Here is a 15624-nt window from a genome sequence, read left to right as displayed (position 1 = left end):
GTGGCGACGCCCGGAAGTCGGGGCGGGACTTCCGGCGTCCCGGCCGCTGGGTGTCATGGCTGCCTGCGCGCGGCTTCCCCTCGTCCGGCGCTCCAGGAGGCTGCGGCGGCCCCGCGCGGGCGCGAGCTGAGCCCTGCCGCGGAGGAGCGGCGCCCCGGGGCCCGAGCCCAACCCCGAGCCCGCCTCCGAGCCCGGCCCGCTCCGCTCGCGCCCCATGGCGGCGGCCCCGCCCGGGACCCCGGCTCAGGTACGGACCGAGCGGCTCGGACGGCCTCGGGCGGGTCCCGGCGGGTCCCGGGGATTCGGGTTCGCGTCTGCCCTCCGCCCCGGCCCGGCCTCCACGCGGCGCCTCCTGCCCTCCCCCTCTCCTCCGGGCTCGGGGCCACTCAGACAGCTTGCCGGGGTCGAGCCCTGGCGTCCCAGGCGGGCCCGAGTCCCCAGGAGAGGCGCCGGTCGACCCGGGCAGCTGCGTGCAGGCGTTGCGAGCACCGACCCAGACGCCTCTCTCCGGCCTGCAAACGCATCTAAGCAAACACTGTCACTTCGGCTCTCGCCGGGCGCGCTGCCGGGCTTCCTCCTGGGGCTGGCGATCTCTGCCGAGGTTTGGCGCTGGAGGCCGCTGCTGGACCCACCTTGGGTTCCGGAAGGGTCCGAGTCAAAAGTCGAACCTCTAGAGAGCTAGCATGGAGGCAAGGTGTTTGCCTTGCATGCAGAAGGCCGGTGGTTCGAATCCCCGCATCCCATAGGGCCCCCGAGCCTGCCAGGAGCGACCCCTGAGCACTGCCTGGTGGGACCCCCAAAAAAGTTGAAACTCCAGGATCTACTCGAGTTCAGACTTGACAAGCACTCAGGATCAAGTTCGTGGTCCTGCGAACTTGATGGGGACTGGGGTGCTGGGTTCAGCCTGGCAGAGGATGGCGAGGGCTGAGGGCGCCTGTGCCATTCATCGACAGCGTTACCTTGGGGAGTGCCTGCCAAGTCGCGGGGAGACTGAAGCCCAGCACTGTGTGCCCAAGGCTGCAGACTAGTGGATTTTGATCCTGCTGTGCTCAACTGAAACAGTTGTCCTTAGGTCGCCACCTGTCCTGTTTCTTTTGTGGGGGCACCCTAAGTGGTGCCCGGGAGGCTGAGACCCCTCCTGGTGCTTCTGACAATAAAGCCCAGCTGGCAGTTCAATGCCAGGGGTTTCCTGTGCCTCCCTGAAGGTGTTTGGGGACTCTGTGATGCTGGGTATTAAGCTGGACTCGGATGGGTCAAGTCAAGGCAGGTGCCCCACAGTTCATTTTACATACTGAGCCAAGTGCAATCCTTTTGTTGTATTTATTTTTTCTTTTTTTGAGCCATACTTGGTGATGCTCAGGCTTACTCCTGATCCTTCACTCAGTGATCACTCTTGAGGATGGTCGGGGGGCGCCATATGGGGTACCAGGAATCAAACCTGCTCTGGCCCAAGCAGGTATATAATATAGACATAGCACCTATAGATAAAATTATCTTAAAGTTCATTCTAAATTGTTCTAAATTATCAAATTTGTTGGAACAGGGCTAGAATTAGCTAAGAGAGCTTTGATCATGCTTTAATCCCAGCACAGGTCCCTGCAGGAGGGAAGAAAACAAGAGTTTATTAGCATATTGTTGTTCACAGTATTCAAATTATTCTTTGTGTTTCTGTGGTATCAGAGTTATCTTAGGAACTTTGGCTACACTGTTAATACTCTCGTTTCTTCATGGGCTTTTCTAAAGCAACAGTTCTGAGGTTCTTGTGTTTTTTGTTGGTTGGTTGGTTGGTTGGTTGGTTTTTGGGGCCACACTCGGTGACACTCGGGTTACATCTGGCTATGCACTCAGAAATCGCTCCTGGCTTGGGGGACCATATGGGACTCTGGGTGATCTAACCACAGTCCGTCCTAGGTTAGCGCATGTCAGGCCTTACCACTTGAGCCACTGCTCTGGCCCCAACAGTTCTTAGTTTTATAGCATTTTTTTTTTTTTTTGGTTTTTGGGCCACACCCGTTTGACGCTCAGGGGTTACTCCTGGCTATGTGCTCAGAAATCGCCCCTGGCTTGGGGGGACCATATGGGACGCCGGGGGATCGAACCGCGGTCCTTCCTTGGCTAGCGCTTGCAAGGCAGACACCTTACCTCCAGCGCCACCTACCTGGCCCAGTTTTATAGCATTTTTTAAAATTCATTTTCATTCTTTATTTTTTGAATGCTGGGGGTCAAAATCAGGTCCTCACCCTGTTAAGGTCTGTTCTCTAAGCTACATCCTTGTCATCTCACTGTTTATTTGTCTTATTTATTTTTGGTTTGGGGCTACTCCTAGCTCCACACCCAGGAATCATTGTGGGGCCATAGAGGATGCCGGGGAAAGAAACTGAGTCAGTCGCATGCAAAGCAAGTGCTCTACTCGCTGTGCTATTGCTCCATTTCTTCCTGTTTCTTCTGCTATATTCTTCCAGGCCTATTTTTTCCTGCTGTTTTGAATTTATTTTTCTTTTTGCAGTTTCTTTAGGTATCAGGTTAAAGTAGTAAGTGAGCTCGGTTTATGTGCCATTGAGGAATCTGGGAATGAGTGCTATTGTGTCGTGAGGCAGGGCAGACAGCTCCAAGGCCTGGACTGTGTGCACTGTATGCTGGGACCCAGAATCAGTCTTGGGCATCAGTCGGTCTCCTTTAAACACCATTGTTGAATTAATTCAACAGCCATGTTGTTGTGGTCCAGATGTGGCCTTAGAGATCCAGCAGATCAAAGCTCTGTCCTGCGGAGGAGCACTCAGATTGGACTTCACTACAGTCGTACCAGGGAGATGTTGTCTGGTGGCCATGGGGAGCAGCTTAAAGCTGCCAGTGGGCCACAGTCTGAGTATCCTTGTCTACCTGCTTCTTGTAGCTGGTGGTCAGAGTTGTAAGGGTGTGCACACGCCACTGCCAGCAAGCCTTTATTTGCTGCCTGAGTTGAGACTCTCGGGAGATGAGTGTTGTAGCATTGACATAGAGGGAGATGCATGATGACTTTCCTGCACTGTTTTCTTCTATCACCATCCTAGCTGGGCAATGTGACCTTTGATGATGTGGCTGTTCACTTCTCCTGGGAGGAGTGGGACCTGCTCGATGAGGCTCAGAGACACCTGTACTGTGATGTCATGCTGGAGAACTTTGTGACCATCACATCCCTGGGTAAGTGCCTCCCAGATCTTCTCAGTTTCGTTTTTTCCCTTTTTTGTGGGGAGCCCACCCAGTGATATTCAAGGGTTACTTCTGGCTCTGTGCTCAGAAACCACTCCTGGCAAGCTGGCGGGAAGATATGGGATGCTGAGATTGAACCCAGGTCCATCCCAGGTTGGCCACGTGCAAGGCAAACGCCCTGCTGCTGTGCTATTACTCTGGCCCTTCTTCCCAGTTTTCTGAGCTCACTTCTGCCCTTTACTTATTTTATTAATCTCTAAAGTATTCGCTGTGTGTTTCTTGCAGGCTACTTCAGATGATCTCTAACATTTTATCTGTGATACGATAAGATGGGGTGTGCTGTTCTAGTTAATGTTGGCTCTGAATGTGTTGTGCCTTCCTTCAGTATCTGAGACACCCCACATACTCACACTTACTCAGGGAGCGGGATTCACAGCCCTCGGTCATTGCCAGCTGGGTAGAAATATAGGGTCATTGAGATGGGTTCCAGTACTGGCCACTGTCATCTGTATTTGGCAGGTTCACTCTTTCTCAGTGTCCTCCTCAGTGCCGCTGTTGTGAACCTGTTTCCTATCTCCACTGCATGAATCTGCTTGGATCACCAGCAGTACCCACCTTCTGTCTGTCACACTGCATGAAACTTCACCTCACATGGCCTCCGCCATCATTATAGCTTCATTCCCATTCTCAATGTGAACACAGCAGCCTCCTGCAGGTCATTATCTGACTTCATTCTTTGGGTCCCCTCAGGCATTCATGTGTGTATAGGTGGCCTCTTACCAGGCAGTCTGCTGCTAATCAGGATTCCTTCTTGCTTTCAGGGTGTTGTCAGGAAGTGGAGGATGAGGCAGTTCATTCTGATCAGTGCATTCCTGATCAAGGATTTCCACCTATCAGGAATCTGCAGGCACCTCTGTTTTCTAGGAAAACCCATCCTTCTGAATTGTGTGACATGATACTGAGAGACATTTTGCCCTTGGAAGAACCCCAGAGTACATATCACAGACAGCAGCTGCACAGCTGTGGGGTGTGTGAGGAACAGTTGTTCATGTGCTCGAATCTTCACCAGCAACAGAGGCAGTGCAGTGCTGAGAGGCCCATTAGGACTGATGTGGACAGGGCTGCATTTGTGAAGAAATGTGGGTACCATTTGTCAGAGAAGCCATTTTATTGCAGGTTGGTCGCACAGACCTCGGATGGCTCTGAATTTCTCCAGGATCAGACCACTTATGTAATGGGATCAAATGGCGGCAATGATTGTGAGGTGCCCTTTCTGAAGGAAAAACTTTTTCACAAATGGGAAGAATATACAAAAGCCTTCAGCGGCCAAAAAGCATTTGTTTATTTCCAAAGACTCCTGAGAGAAAATTGCTTCATGTGCAATGAATGTGGACGCTCCTTTAGCACAAGTGCTGGTCTCAACAAGCATCAGCGCGCCCATCCTGGAGAAGGACTGTGCTCATCAGAGGGATGCGTACTATTCCTTTCGAAGACCCCCCTTGTGGGTGCTCGGAGAGATCACGCCAGAAACAGGCCGTATGAGTGCGAGGAGTGTGGGAAGTCATTCACCCGAAGCTCCAACCTGATCACACATCAGAGGGTGCATACTGGCGAGCGCCCTTACGATTGTGTGGAGTGTGGGAAATCCTTCAGTCGGAAGTCTAACCTCATGGTCCATCATAGGGTTCACACCAAAGAAAGACCATATGAGTGCAATGAATGCGGAAAAGCGTTTTGTCAGAGCTCAACTCTCCTACAGCACCGCAGAATCCACACCGGAGAGAGGCCTTATGAATGCGGGGACTGTGGCAAGTCCTTCACACGATTCTCTGCCCTCCGTCAGCACCAGAGAATCCACACCGGAACGAGGCCTTTTGCGTGTACCGAATGTGGGAAGTCGTTTGCTGAAAACTCCAGGCTCATTAAACACAGGAGAGTTCACACGGGAGAAAGACCTTATGTGTGCAGTGAATGTGGCAGGACTTTCTGTCAGAGATCTTCCCTCCTTCGCCACCAGACGGTTCACACCGGAGAAAGACCTTTTAAGTGTGAGGTCTGTGGGAAAGCCTTTGGGCAGAAGCCCAACCTCATTCAACACTGGAGTGTGCACAGTACAGAAAGACCTTTTAAATGTGGGGAGTGTGGGAAATCCTTTAGGAGGAAGTCTGAACTTATCGAACATCGGAAAGTGCACACTGGAGAGAAACCGTACTCGTGCAGAGAATGCGGAAAATCCTTTAGCCAGAAGTCCAATCTCAACATACACCAGATAGTTCACACACGGGAAAGACCGTATGAGTGCAAGGAATGCGGGAAGTCCTTCAGCCAAAACTCTACGCTTGTCAAACATCGGAGAATCCATACCGGGGAGAGGCCTTATGAATGCGGTGAATGTGGGAAAACCTTTAACCAAAGCTCTGCCCTCCGTCAGCATCAGAGACTCCACACCGGATCCAGACCTTACAAGTGTTCTGAGTGTGGGAAATCATTTGCTGAAAACTCCAGACTTATCAAACATACACGGGTTCACACTGGAGAAAGACCTTACGAGTGCAATGAATGTGGGAAATCCTTCGCTGATAACTCCAATTTCATTCTCCATCGGCGTGTTCACACCGGAGAGAGGCCTTATGAATGCAAGGAATGTGGGAAAGCGTTTAGCCAAAGCTCAGCACTCCTTCAGCATCAGAGAGTTCACAGTGGAGAAAGGCCATATCATTGTAATAAATGTGGGAAATCCTTTGCTAAGAACTCCAGTCTCATTAAGCACAGGACCGTTCACATGCAACACTCTGGTGTTGCAAATGTGGGAAGACTTCTACCTACAACTCCAACCCCCTAAGACTTTGTAATGGTCATTGTGTGGTAGACCCTTTAATTAAAACTCTCCTCATTACATACTTGATAATTGGCCTTAGAATTGCTGGAAATTTGAGAATGCTTTCCTTATTACTGGATACTATTAAGTTCACCTTAGAAAAACTGCTTGTTCAGTCCAGCGACTCCTATGTTGGTGCCATCTTTGTCAGTATGAACTTTTTGCACCCCTTAACCTCCTTAAATCCCAAGATTCTTCTGTTCTGCTGTTTGATAGCAGGGCCCTTACCAGATGGACGTAAAGGCCAGCTCTGTAGCAAAAGCCATTTCACTGGGAAATATCTGTGAAGATGTACAGCGTTGAAACCCTTACCAAGTGTCAAGGGAAGCAAAGGTCAGTCAGTGTATTCTCATTTGCAGGAGGCATTTGAAAGAAGCCCCACTTGGGGCCGGGCGGTGGCGCTGGAGGTAAGGTGCCTGCCTTGCCTGCACTAGCCTAGGACGGACTGCGGTTCGATCCCCCAGCGTCCCATATGGTCCCCCAAGAAGCCAGGAGCAACTTCTGAGCGCATAGCCAGGAGTAACCCCTGAGCGTCACAGGGTGTGGCCCAAAAACCAAAAAAAAAAAAAAAGAAAAGAAAGAAGCCCCACTCTTTCCTGCTTTTGTAAGGGCCAGACCCTGTGGTGTTGGGGGACCATGTGGGAATGGCACCAGGGCCGCCTCATGCAGAGCATATTCTGAACCTATTGCACTGTCCCTCCAATCCTAAAACTTATTTTAAAAGCTTTAATACAGTCAAAGTGACATGCACTCAATTAATCCTATTTAAAAAGTATGATGTTAAATTTTGACATTTGTATAATCCCTAAAACCATCACTATCACATGATAAACTATATTGTTTATCTCTTGTTATAGTAATACCTCCTCTCTACCCTTGTCTGCTCTCCAACAAACATTGATTTGATTTTGCTTGTTTTAGTTTTGGGCTATATCCAGTGATGCTCAGGAGTTATTCCTGGCTCTGCACTCAGGAATCACTCTGGCAGGCTCAGAGGACCACGTGGGATGCCAGATATTGAACCCAGGTTGGCAGTGTGCAAAGCGAACACCCTACCCTCCGTGCTATTGCTCCAACTCCCTTGTTTTTCTTTTTAATATAATACAGAGTTCTCTCTTTTCCCCAAAGTTGCCTCATATGGCTTGAGATTAATTAATGGTGGTTATAGAAGTAGTTCATTCTTTTTTATATACCTAAGAGGTTCTGTGGTTGTAACAGTATTTGTTTATCAATTTTTCTTTCAGAAATGTTGCAAATTGCAAATAAAAACTATCTAAGATGTATATTCTTTTATCTTGATTTTTGTTCCATACCTTACTCATAGGAGTAAATATACAATTTGTCTGGGTGGCTTTCAGCCATGTATGACTATGCTCAGGGCTTATTCCTGTTTCTGTTCAGGGATTACTACTGGCACTGCTTATGGGACCACCTGTGTTGCTAGGGATTAATGGTTAGCTATGTGCCAGGCAAGTGCCTCAACCCCTGGATCTGGCCCCATATATAATCGTGAAGAAATGCCAAATGCCAGCAAACATAATTGTACCTGCAGGCCGAGTGTGATGCTTTAGTTCTTCCATATCTTTGCCAAGAGATGGTCTATGGGAGTTGTCTTTTACATTTTTCACCCATACGAGGGCCAAGTAGCTAACTTAAAGGACCAGAATGCATGCCTTGCCTTCCTGAGGTCTTGAGAACCTGGCACCACTGGGGTGGCTTGAGTGGCCCTCAGCACTCTGGGCCAGCATCGGGCCAGCCAGTGCAGTTGGTGAGTCCTGTGGAGTGACCCTGGCTCCCTGAGCATTTGAGAGGCCCTCACTATTTTCTGTTCCACAATAATTCTACCACCATGCTTCTTGCATCTTGGTGTTTCCAGATGGTTCAGTGCTTGGGCCTGAGAGGAGGGGCCTCCCAGGCCACAGCTGTGCAGAGCACTCCGAGGGCCACCCCAGTCCAGGGCTTCCCCTGGTGGCACTGGGATCTGGGATGGTGGGAGGTAAGTTGGAGATTTGAGCTCTGGTCCTGGCACCACACAAGGTCCCCAGAACCCTGCTAGGGCTCTCAGCCAACAAGAGCTCTGGCAATGGTCCTTGTCGGTCATAACGGTGCGAGCTTTGAGAGCTTCCCTGCATCATTCCCGCGTCAGGACAGTCGAAGTGCGAGGGGTGGTTGGCGGCCTTGAGGGAAGGTGACGCCCTCACCTCTCTTCTCTGTGGCCTTCCTCACACTCTCCTGCGTGCTCAGACCTCCTATCCCGCTCTCTATTTGGGGGGTTATAAGTGGTTGGGCCACACCCGCAGTGGCTTGGGGGTCACTCCTGGTATGCTATCGGATGCCGAGAATCAGACCCCGGTTGGCTGCGTGCAAGGCAACAGCTCCTGGCTGCTCCCCTTGAAAGCTGTTGTCTTTCACGACGTATTTCCATCTTTTCCAGAATGAGAGCACCCGTTGACACATTCATCCATCCCTTTCTCCCTGCGAGGGTATACAAGAAAGGCTCAAATGGTGACAGGGAAAGGGAACGAGTGCAGGCAGCGTTGGTGAGGACCCACAGGAAAGGGGTTTCTCAAGCGGTAGCCACCTTGAGGGTCTTGAGAATCGGCACCTTTACCTGCATTTGACCAAGGCATTGTGCACTTATATCTTCCCTCAAAGCAAGTCCCCTAAGCACAGCTGGGAGTGAAGCCAAGACCGAAAAATGAGTGGAATGCACATTGGAGGGTGAGGATATGGCCCCAAGGGCTGGTGGACATCCTATGTAGGGAAGGTTCTCCTCAAATTGCTGGACAGTAGACTTTTCTTCAAGAACTCCCAGGTCAGGGGCCCATGCAAGGCAACACGAAGTTCAGCAGTGGAATCAGTTCAGCCCCTTCACCCTGTGCCATCTCTCCAACCTGAATGAGCTGTGTTTAGTAAGTATTGTTCTCAACATAGTTGTATTTCTGGCTAGATTATAAAAATGCATTAATCTTGCACACTGTTTTTTTATGTTCCCATAAGTGGTATTTAACGAACTATGAGAGCTCAGCAGAAAGGGCTGCAGTGTCACAGGAATTTATTTGTGATGTAAGGCCACATGTCTTTAGAGTTCTAAAGGGACAGTGTTCTCTGGGTTTTCATTTGTCATTCAGCCCGCTGTCCATCGCTCCACATTGGTTAGTGCGTCCTGTATCACCCTCACTTGCTTTCACAGATCCCTGGTTCTTGCTTTAGATTTCCCTGCTGATATTTTCACGTCTTTCATTTTCTCTTTCTCCAATCTTTTTTTTTCCAAGTACTTTCTTCTTTTGGATCTAATAACTAAAATTTGGACATATGTTACTGAGTTACTAAAAGCAAGAAATATAAATGGAGAAAAGAGAAAGAAGGAGGTCATAGAGGAGAAAAGACAATTAGCTTGCAGGTTGTTGATCAGAATTCAATCCTCATCCCTAAATATGCCCCTGGGGCACCTCCAGGAATGATCCCTAAATGTATATCCAGAAGATAGGCACAAATACTCCCACCATCACCAAAGAAAAGAGGAAGAAAAAGGGTACAGAGAGTTAGGGGGGTTTCCTCCCCAGAATTTTGGGATTGGAGCTATAGAGCAATGCTTAAGGTATTTGTCTTGCACAGAACCAATCCACTTTCCATCCCTGGCATCCCATATGGCGTTCTGAGCACCGCCAGGAGTAATACCTGAGCATGACTAAGTGTGCCACCTAAAAGAGTATAATGAATTCGGGGCGGGAGAGATAGCATGGAGGTAAGGCATTTGCCTTGCATGCAGGAGGTTGGTGGTTCGAATCCCGGCATCCCATATGGTCCCCCGAGCCTGCCAGGAGTGATTCTGAGCATAGAGCCAGGAGTAACCCCTGAAAGCTGCCAGGTGTGACCCAAAAAACCAAAAATATATATGTATATATATATAAAATGAATTTTATTATTAATAATGGATGGTAAAATGTAATTTTAAAATTATTTCCTATGAGAGACCGGAGAGATAGCACAGCATTAGGGCATTTGCCTTACATGCAGCCGATCCAGGATGGGTGGCGGTTCGAATCCCAGCATCCCATGTGGTCCCCCAAGTCTGCCAGGAGCGATTTATGAGCGCAAAGCCATGAGTAACCCGAGTGCCTCCAGGTGTGATCCAAAGACCCAAAACAAAACAAAAAATTATGTCCCGTGGGGCAGAGAGATAATACAGCAGGTAAGGTTCTTGCCTTGCATGCAGCCAACCCAGCTTCAATCCCCAGCTTCTCATATGGTTTCCCAGGCACCACCAAGAGTGATGATTGGTGCAGACCAGGAGTAATCCCCAAGCATCGCTAGGTATGGTGCCAAAACAAAACTAAATTATTCTTTTCATTTGTCTTTTCACCAAGACTCTGTTAAGCGTCTCAGTGCAGTGCACAAGAGCTGTGTCATTCTTCCAAGCATATGTCCCTTCACAAGAAGTCTCTACTGGCCTGGCTGAGACTCCGAGTTGATTTCCACTGAATGAGCCACCACTAAATTTCATGCCATAACATGTGGCTCTTCCTGTTCTCGGCTCCCTCTCCTTTATTTTGATTTAGTTCTTTTTATTTATTTATTTGGGGGGGGGGTTTCTAGGTCACAACAGCAGCAGTTAGGGTTACTCCTGACTCTATGCTCAGAAATTGATCCTGGCAGGCTTGGGGACCAAATGGGATGTCAGGATTCGAACCACCGTTCTGCATGCCAGGCAAATGCCCTACCTCCATGCTATCTCTCCAGCCCCTTAAATTCTTGTTTTGGATTTTTTGGTCATACAGCCAGCATTGCTCAGCAGTAACTATTTTTTTCTTTTTCTTTTTTTTGTTTGTTTTTGGGTCACACCTGGTGACACTTAGGGATTACTCCTGGCTTTGTACTCAGAAGTTGCTCCTGGCAGGCTCGGGACCATATGGGATGGTGGGGATCAAAACTGGGTCCGTCCCAGGTTGGCTGCATGCAAGGCAAATGCCCTATCACTATGCTATCACTCTGGCCCCAGGAGTTATTCTTGGCTCTGCACTCAGGAATCATTCTTGGTTGACTCTGGAGACCATATAGGATGCTGGGAATCTAATCCAGGTTAGACATGCATAAGTCAAGTGCTCTACTCACTGTACTATCTCTCCGGTGTCAGGACTTCAATGTTTTGGTTTTTTGTTTGTTTTTAGGTCACACCTGGCGGAGCTCAGGAGTTACTCCTGGCTCTGTGCTCACAAGTCACTCCTCGCAGGCTCAGGGGATTATATGGGATGCTGGGATTTCAACTGGGGAACGTCCTGTATGGGCCTCATACAAGGCAAATGCCTTACCCCTGTGCTATCACTCTGACCCCAGGACTTCAGTTTTTAAAGAATTTTGTTTTGCCATATCAGGACTCTAATGAACTGCATCTTGGCTCAGAAATGTAAAGAAGGAAAATCAAGCCATTAAGACCAGCGGGGGTTTTACATTACTTTGGAACCAGCATTAACAGACCTGAATAGATGAACTTTTCCATTTCCTTCTCATTTTCTGGAAGAAGGTAAGTGAACTCCTCCTGGCTCTCGTCTCCCGATTCCTCGTCCTCTCCTAATGGTGCCAGTTTCACGTTTTTAGAGAGTTCCAGGAGCTGTTGTTTTTCTTCATACTGGACCAGCTGACTGGAAAACAGTATAGGTATATGTGATCAGTCATTTATAAGACACAGGCCAATTTAAGAGACCCGTGTCTGCCCTGAATAATCCCGAGGGCTCGAGGACAGAAGACCAGGCACTAATCCGTGTTGCTGAGTGGAGGGAAGCAGAGACAGGGCGGGCTTAGGTGCTAGTGTGTGCAGGAAAGGGATCCCAGGAAGCAGAGCCGGGACTCAGGAAGAAGGGAGCACCCAGGCTGGGCAGAACTGAGGGCTGACCAGAAACTGGACAGGGCTGGGCAGCTTGGAGGGCTGAAGCTCATGCTTAGCACACAAGTGTTTCCAGCTACACAGGCTTCTGTGCACACTACTGGAGCAAGCCCTGAGCACTACACTGCCACAGCCTCCCTGAACTGCGCGGTGTGATCTGTAATTCATCAAAAACCACCAAAAGCCTGCAAATAAAAATGAAAGCCCAGAAATTATTGATAAACAAAATGTTAAAAGTTTAAGATTTGAACACCAACATTTCAAACTAAGACAGGAGCTTAGAGATAGTGTAGCAGGGAGGGCACTGGCCTTGCACACAGGCATCCCGGGTTCTATTCCTGGCCCATGTCTGCCAGGAGTGATCCCTGAGTGCACTCAGTAGTGAGTCCTGGGGCCAGAGCGATAGTACAGTGGGAGGGCATTTACCTTGCACGAGGCCAACCATACACGGGCCTTGATTTGGTCCCTGGCATCCTGTATGGTCCCCCAAGCCAGGAGCGATTTCTGAGTGCAGAACCAGGAGGAACCCCTAAGCATTTCCAAGAGTGACCCAAAAACCAAAACAAACAGCATTAAGTCCTGAGCACTGCTGGGTGTGGCTCAGGAAATAAATTTTTTTAAAAATGGGGCCGGAGAGATAGCATAGAGGTAAGGTGTTTGCCTTTCATGCAGAAGGATGGTGGTTCGAATCCTGGCATCCCATATGGTCCCCTGTGCCTGCCAGGGCGATTTCTGAGCATAGAGCGAGGAGTAACCCCTGAGCACTGCCAGGTGTGACCCAAAAACAAAAACAAATTTTTTTAAAAAGACCTAAAACAATGAAGGTACTATTGATTTTTCTTTATTTTTTCTAAGCTTGTTGCTCGACAGGGGGTGGTCTCCCCTGGTGGTGTTTTTGGGACCAGGTCATACAGGGGAATCAAAGCTGAGCCTCCTGCCAACAAAGCATGCGAGAGCCAGCTTTCTTCCTCCTTTACTCCCCTTTATTTACATCTTTACACAACAAAAGTAGGGGCTGGAGAGATAGCATGGAGGTAAGCGTTTGCCTTGCATGCAGAAGGATGGTGGTTTGAATCCAGGCATCCCATATGGTCCCCAAGCCTGCCATTTCTGTGCGATTTCTACGCACAGAGCCAGGAGTAACCCCTGAGAGCTGCCGGTGTGACCCAAAAGAAAAAAAAATACACAACAAAAGTATACAGTCCACATTCTGAAAACAGTGATCTAGAAATTTTGTGATTATAAGGATTATTTTTTGTGTGTGTGGTTTTTGGGTCACACCCCGCAGTGCTCAGGGGTTTTTCCTGGCTCTGTGCTCAGAAATTGCTCCTGGCAGGCACGGGGGACCATATGGGATGCCGGGATTCAAACCTATGACCTTCTGCATGAAAGGTAAACGCCTTACCTCCATGCTGTCTCTCTGGCCCCAATTAAAAGGATTGTAATTATGTAAAGTAATAGCTTGGTTAATTGCTATATCTGATTTCAGGGTGATAAATATTTAGCATATACTTACTATATGATGTATGAAAATATGATCCCACATATCAGAGCAATGGTCATGGCTATACATGCAATTACAATTACTTGAACGAGAGCAGGTCTATGTGGAATTAGTGCTAAAAATGGAAGGAAAAGAAGTTTTTCGTAAATAAGTGTGGGGCCGGAGCAGTAGTGTAGCAGTAGGGTGTTTGCCTTGCACACACTTGACCCAGGACGGACCTCAGTTCAATCTCCAGCGTCCCATGTGGTCCCCCAAGCCAGGAGCGATTTCTGAGCGCATAGCCACTGAGCATCACTGGGAGTGGTCCAAAAACCAAAATAAAATAAATAGGTGTATCTATTAGTTCATATATATTCTTTGTTTTGTTTTGGTTTTGGACCACATCCAGTGTGCTCAGGGTTACTCCTGGCTCTGTGCTCAGAAATTACTGGTACAACTTGTATGGCTCTGGGGACCAATGCCAGGGATCAAACCTTGGTTGGCTGTGTGCATGGCAAATGCTGTAAGTCCTGTATTATGTTTCATGCCCCATCAGTTCATATATCTTCCAATTTTGTTAGTATTCCAAACCCAAAGGAGACAATATACCAGGGGCCAGATCAATAGCACAGTGAGTAGGATGTTTGCCATGCACATGGCCAATCCGGGGTCAATCCCTAGCATCCCATATGGGTCCCTGAGCTGGCCAGGAGTCATTTCTGAGCATAGAGACAGAGTAACCCCTGAGCAGCACAAATTGTGATGCAAAAGCAAAACAAAACAAAAAAAATGCCTCAAAATATGCAATTTATTATTTAGATTCTAAATTTATTATTTAGATATTTTTTATTTTGGTTTCGAGGACACACCTAGTGGTGCTCAGGGTTTATTCTTTGCTCTGCACTTAGGAATCACTCCTGATGGGCTCTGGGCCCAGACATAGTGCTGAAATTGGAACCCAGGTTAGGAACATGCAAGATAAGAACTTTCCTGCTAGCCTCTCTCTCCAGCCCAGCCCTATTTTTTTTATAGTTTTGCTTTATTTTTTAAATTTTTATTGTGATAAAAGTGAATTACAAATCTTTCACAGTAATATTTAAGGCACCAGCCTATTTTTTTAAATATTTTTTTGTTTTTCTGTTTTTCGGGCCACACCCGTTTGATGTCAGGGGTTACTCCTGGCTAAGCTAAGAAATTGCCCCTGGGGCCCGGAGAGATAGCACAGCGGTGTTTGCCTTGCAAGCAGCCAATCCAGGACCAAAGGTGGTTGGTTCGAATCCCGGTGTCCCATATGGTCCCCCGTGCCTGCCAGGAGCTACTTCTGAACAGACAGCCAGGAGTAACCCCTGAGCATCGCCGGGTGTGACCCAGAAACCAAAAAAAAAAAAAAAACAAAGAAATTGCCCCTGGCTTGCACCAGCTCTGTTTTTAATTTTATAAAACTGTAGATGCTAGAGTGCACAAACACAATTTGAATGTCTGCCTCATCCCTGACTTCATTTTCCATCTACTCCTGACTCCATCTGTCTCCTGACCTTGGTCAGAGCCCCTTACTCCCACAGCTAAATGCTGCACCTACTATCTGAGTCATGAAAGAGTGTGATCAGAGATCAGAAATCTGATTCCTGAGGTCCTGTGATGGTCTCAGATTGGACACTGCTGTAATGAGAAGAAACTGCAGAAGAAATGTGGTCTCGAGTAGTTCACCCACCTGCATTCCAGGAGCCAGTGTGTGGGGCCACGTGTTGTTGTTCTGTAACAGCGCCTTTCTTTGGAGGATGAGGATGCGGAATGTCGTCATTCCAAGGATCTGAAAACGAAAGCAAGTAAATAGTGAGCATTTGTGGATTACTTCCCACTTACACTCACTGATAGTTGAGAAGATCACTTTTCATCTCTTTTTTTTCTCTTTTGCCACAGTTGGTGGTGGTGATCAGGGCTTACTCCTGACTCTGCACTCAGGGATCATTCCAGGTAGGACCAGGGGGACCCTATGGGGTGCTAGGGATTGAACCTGGGTCAATCACATGCAAGACAAGAACAAGCTATACTATTTATCTGGTCCTTCCCTCCTTTATCAAGATAAGAAATAAGGTCTGATGGCCACAAACACAGTTGCCATATTAGAACTGGGACAGCTCTGTAGACTCTTTTCTTTCTTTCTTTCTTTTTTTTTTTTTTTTTTTTTTG

At 48.2% G+C, this 15624-nt stretch overlaps 1 protein-coding gene across 1 annotated transcript; it reads left to right on the top strand.

Annotated features, from left to right (window-relative positions):
* The first annotated feature begins 214 nt into the window (after nucleotides 1-214).
* On the top strand, nucleotides 215-6097 carry LOC126028737 (zinc finger protein 345-like). The gene is made up of 3 exons (XM_049787663.1): nucleotides 215-601; nucleotides 3051-3180; nucleotides 4011-6097. The coding sequence occupies exons 1-3, from the start codon at nucleotides 215-217 to the stop codon at nucleotides 6029-6031; spliced, it is 2538 nt and encodes an 845-aa protein (XP_049643620.1). The 3' UTR covers nucleotides 6032-6097.
* Nucleotides 6098-15624: the final 9527 nt, after the last annotated feature.

Source organism: Suncus etruscus, chromosome 14 (genome assembly GCF_024139225.1).
Source record: "Suncus etruscus isolate mSunEtr1 chromosome 14, mSunEtr1.pri.cur, whole genome shotgun sequence".
Classification (NCBI taxonomy): domain Eukaryota; kingdom Metazoa; phylum Chordata; class Mammalia; order Eulipotyphla; family Soricidae; genus Suncus; species Suncus etruscus.
This window is presented reverse-complemented; position numbering and strand designations above follow the sequence as displayed.